This window comes from Lactuca virosa, chromosome 5 (genome assembly GCF_052849685.1).
Source record: "Lactuca virosa cultivar CGN04683 chromosome 5, Lactuca_virosa_CGN04683_v6, whole genome shotgun sequence".
NCBI lineage: Eukaryota > Viridiplantae > Streptophyta > Magnoliopsida > Asterales > Asteraceae > Lactuca > Lactuca virosa.
Window position 1 is genome coordinate 303,264,747 of NC_136430.1, and position 4,948 is coordinate 303,269,694.

At 38.3% G+C, this 4,948-nt stretch overlaps 1 protein-coding gene across 1 annotated transcript; it reads left to right on the forward strand.

Moving 5' to 3' along the window:
* Positions 1–780: 780 nt before the first annotated feature.
* On the forward strand, positions 781–4,948 carry LOC145112995 (uncharacterized). The gene is made up of 4 exons (XM_079049106.1): positions 781–943; positions 1,063–1,226; positions 1,319–1,766; positions 4,281–4,948. The coding sequence occupies exons 1-4, from the start codon at positions 781–783 to the stop codon at positions 4,946–4,948; spliced, it is 1,443 nt and encodes a 480-aa protein (XP_078905232.1).

The following is a 4,948-nucleotide window of genomic DNA, read 5'->3' on the forward strand; positions in this document are numbered from 1 at the left end:
CACCCATTGCGTAAATATGAATTTTGAGACAAAATGAATTCCCATCGAAACATTACCTGCTTACTACAAATGCATTGCAACTACGTTTATACTTGAACCAGAAATTGATACTTCAACCTGAAACTCATACAGGTACACATACAACATTAATTTCTACAGGGACATAAAAAACAATTATCCTTATAATATGAATCTTTTCTATTTCGTTTGGTCATGATGTGTATCATTATATATTCTAGAATTAACAAGTATTTGGTTTCCATTTATTGGATTTATTTGTAATGTGATCTTTTTCGTTTATGCACACCAACTGTTTGTTAAAATACTTCAATGAACAAGAAACATATATTATTTGTTGATGCTGTTGTAAACTGAATATGGATAAGTCTTGGATGGGAGCCTACAGAACATCAGAAACATATGTAAAGGGTGTTGCAGAATTTTTGAAATATGCAGTACATAATTACAAGATTTCTAAGAATATGGATCCTGTAGATACCAAAAAAAAGATAAGAATTCCATGTCCATGTGTCAAGTGTGTAAACCACATATCTCATTCGGTGGATGTGGTAGACGATCACGTATTCAGGAATGGAATTGATCAAACATACACAAATTGGAATAAGCATGGAGAAATAGAGGAACCACCCAGAAATTATATATATATATATATATATATATATATATATATATATATATATATATATATATATATATATATATATATATATATATATATATATATATATATATATATATATATATGAACAGAATTTTGACATGGACACGTCATACGTTGTTGATTCCACGAACATGCATACAGAAATGCCAGCAGATGCTGCAGAAAAAGTAGAGATGGTTGAAGTTGTAGAAGAAAATTTTATGGGGAACCCTGACAAGTTTAGAGAACTGATAGAAGATGCCGAGAAGCCCCTATATAAAGGTGTCCTAATTACACAAAGTTATTTGCAATCATACAACTACTCAAATTGAAGAGTAAGTATAGAGTATCAGATAAGTGCTTTATAGAATTATTAGTTTTGATCAAAAATATGTTACCAGAAGGAAATGAAATGTACAGTAGTACAAACGAGGCCAAAAAAGCATTCAAAGCAATGGGTTCATGGTATACGAAGATACATGCATGTGTCAACAACTGTATACTTTACAGAAACGAATACACAGACATAGAAACATGTCCTACTTGTGGTAAATCAAGACGGAAGGTCGATGAACAAAAAATAAAATTTATGAGAATATTCCTGCAAAAGTTTTGTGGTACTTTCCAATTATTCTGCGTATGAAACGACTTTTTCAGTCTAAGACTACTGCAAAAGATTTAACATCGCACGCAACAGACAGAAAGGTGGATATTGGTGTTTTACATCACCCAGCTGATTCACCAGCATGGGCTGCCATTGATGAGAAATATCCTGACTTTGCTAGCGAACCAAGAAATTTACGGCTAGGCATTTCGGCTGACGAGGTCGATGTGAATAGAGTAAATAGGAATCATAGTGTGTGGCCTATTTTAACTGTCATTTACAACCTTCCACCATGGTTGTGTATGAAGAGAAAGTTCATCATGTTTTCATTATTGATTTCGGGAACACCAAGAAACGATATTGATGTGTTCCTAGCACCTTTGATTAATGATCTGCAATTATTATTTAATATTGGAGTTGAAACATACGATGCATATGCACAAGAGCAGTTGAATCTACGTGCAGTTGTGTTATGGACTATTAATGATTATCTTGCTCTAGGTACATTAAGTGGTTGTCCTTACAGCGGATTTCAAGGATGTGTTGGGTGTGGGTAACAAACACACTGCATTAGACTCTCTGAATCGAATAAGCAAAGTTATGTTGGTCATAGACGATTTCTACCGTATGATTACCCGTTCAAAAGACAAAAAATGGCATTCAATGGACAAAAGAGTTCTCACCCTCTCCAGAACCTATGAATGGGGAGGAAATATATAACAGGGTCATTTTTATAATTAATAAATGTAACATCCCAATTTTCAAGGCTAAAAATTTCAATTTTAATTAAGTAACATGTAAAATCATTTATCAAACATTGCTAATATTATATTAATTCATAAAACCATTACGCCGTGTCTCAAAAACATATCATCGGATAATAATAATAATAATAATAATAATAATCATAATAATAATAATAATAATAATAATAATAATAATAATAATAATAATAATAATAATAATCAGTGTACAATCCCAGAAAACTCAATGCGGAAATCATGCTTGAGTGTGATGTGCCGCTACCGCGCCGGCTCCTTCCCCTTCGCTGAAGAGGTACCTGAAACGAAACTAAAAATTGTAAGCACGAAGCTTAGTGAGTTCCCCCATCATACCACATACCACATAATGCCTATTCCTTAGTATTTTTCAACCGGTATCTGTATGACATAACTGGGAGTTGGGCTCCCCTTCGGTATCTTTCAACCGGTAACCGGGAATCTCCTCCCCTTCGTTATATCTTTCAACCGATAACCGGGAACTAACCTCCCCTTCGGTATCTTTCAACCGGTAACCGGGAGCTAACCTCCCATTCGGTATCTTTCAACCGGTAACCAGCAGCTAACCTTCCATTCGGTATCTTTCAACCGGTAACCGGGAACTATTTCACCCCCTACCACTACCACATAATAACATATCATAATCATACTGCTAGGCATGCATGGGTACTACCTACCCCTTCAGTATCTTTCAACCGGTAACTAGGGGATATATCACCCATACCACTACTAACACATATGTCATAGCATCCTAGCACATAAAGCATATCAGATAACAACACACCAGATAATTATCACAAAGACAATCATCTAACAAACAACTCCGACTAGTGGGCCGGCATTGTGGCCGTAGACCCACTCCTACTGGAAGGTAACTCGCCTCGATGTCGTGTAGTATCTGCACGGTCCTCAGCATGGGAATCGACTCGTCTCTACTCCCCAATCCCTACACAACAACCCTTTTCCAATTACTATTTCATACTCATAACCCTTACAAGGGTCAATCCAAATCCAAGTCAAAGTCAAGGTCAAACCCTGGTCAAAGTCAACATCCAGTTGACTTGACTCGCCGAGTTGGTCCACCAACTCGTCGAGTCCCTATCCTTTCAAGTGATACAACCCCCGGCTCTACTCGTCGAGTCTAGCAAGAACTCGACGATTTCGCCTTCATCCATAGCATTGGGACCATCTTCAACTGAATCGTCGAGTTCCATTTGAACTCGTCGAGTTCATCTCCCTCATACGAACGTGTTCAGTCTATGACTCGCCGAGTTGTATGAACAACTCGTCGAGTCCGTCTTCAAGGGTTGGGAGATTGCCTTGGACTCACCGAGTCTTTTCATACACTCGTCGAGTCCCATGATTTCCATGTCCAAAACAAACCCCTAACAGGCTGAGTGTTCCTTCCACTCAACCAAAACCATTTCCAGGAGACGCTTTGGGGGAAAAAGCGTACCGACTCGCCGAGTCACCCAAGTGACTCGTCGAGTCCCTCTTTGTCCAATACTCTACAGTCAGTTATAAGGGGTCTTAACGTGTCAAACCCATAGATCTGGCCTCCTAGGGTCCATTTTATACGTAAAGCTTCAAACTTGATGTCCATGCATGGGGTTTTTAGCTCAAAAGGCTATAAAATGGGGTTTATATGGTGCATGGGATTCCCATGGCCATAACGTTGGCACCTTTATGCCATGGGAACCCTCAATGGTTCCAGATCTGAAGCGCAAACCCACATATACAATCAAATCTGAGCATAGCCTCTCAAAAGCTTAGAAAAGGTAGAAAATAGCCCCAAAACAAGATCTAGGAGATAGATGGTCAAGGTTCAAGCTTTTTACCTTGAATGAACTAAGAATGAAGCAAAACCTCTGGATCTATTAGCTTCCCCTTCAACTCCTAAGCTTTCTTCTTCTCTTCCAACTTCAAATGCACAAAAGGTCACCAACAAGCTTCAAGAACACTCAATAATGGTTTGGGGTTTCAATCTAGGGTTTCTCTGTGTTGGGAGAGTCATGGAGGTTGGTTTGAGCCGAGATAAAGTGTTTAAATAGGGTGCAAACTATAAATATTAGGCTTTTGTCCAGACAGCTCCTACTCGTCGAGTCGGTCTTCCGACTCGTCGAGTAGGTCACTTAAACCCCCAATCATAAGTCGAGTCTACTCGACGAGTTGGGCCTCCAACTCGCCGAGTCCCAGAGTAAATTGCAACATTTCAATGAAATTAAATACGTACCAGGAATCGGGTGCTACAATAAATGGGGAAAGGTGTCTAAGGGCAAGGAGGTAGATATCCAACAATCTATAACTGGAAGAGGTGGGAAGATTAATAAAAAAAAGAGGAAATCAAACCAAGTTGGTACTTCAGATGTGGGCCGGCAAAATAATACATACTGGAAGAAATTTAATATATGGTATAGACAGCTAAGGTATTGGCGCGACAATTTGATTCCACATTGTATAGATTTTATGCATGTCAAAAAGAACGTGGGCGAGAGTTTAACCGGAACTGTGTTGAACGTTACCGGGAAGACGAAAGATGGTTATAAAGCTCGATTGGATTTGGTTCATTATGGTTTAAAACCAGAGTTGCATCCTAAGATAGAAGTGAACAACACAACACTTCCCGCAGCAGGTTGTACATTGACAAAAGAGGAAAAAGACAAATTATGTGAGACTTTATACAGCTTAAGGGTTCCTCAATGGTATTGTTCTAATTTTTCTAGTTTGGTGAGTCTGAAGGATAGGAAGTTGATCGGACTAAAATCACATGACTATCACATGCTCATGCAACAATTTTTGTCCATAGCAATTCGATCTATTATGCATCCACCCACCAGAGTTGCTATTACAAGGTTTTGTTTCTTTTTCAAAACAATATGTAGCAAAGAAATCAAACTGGATTGA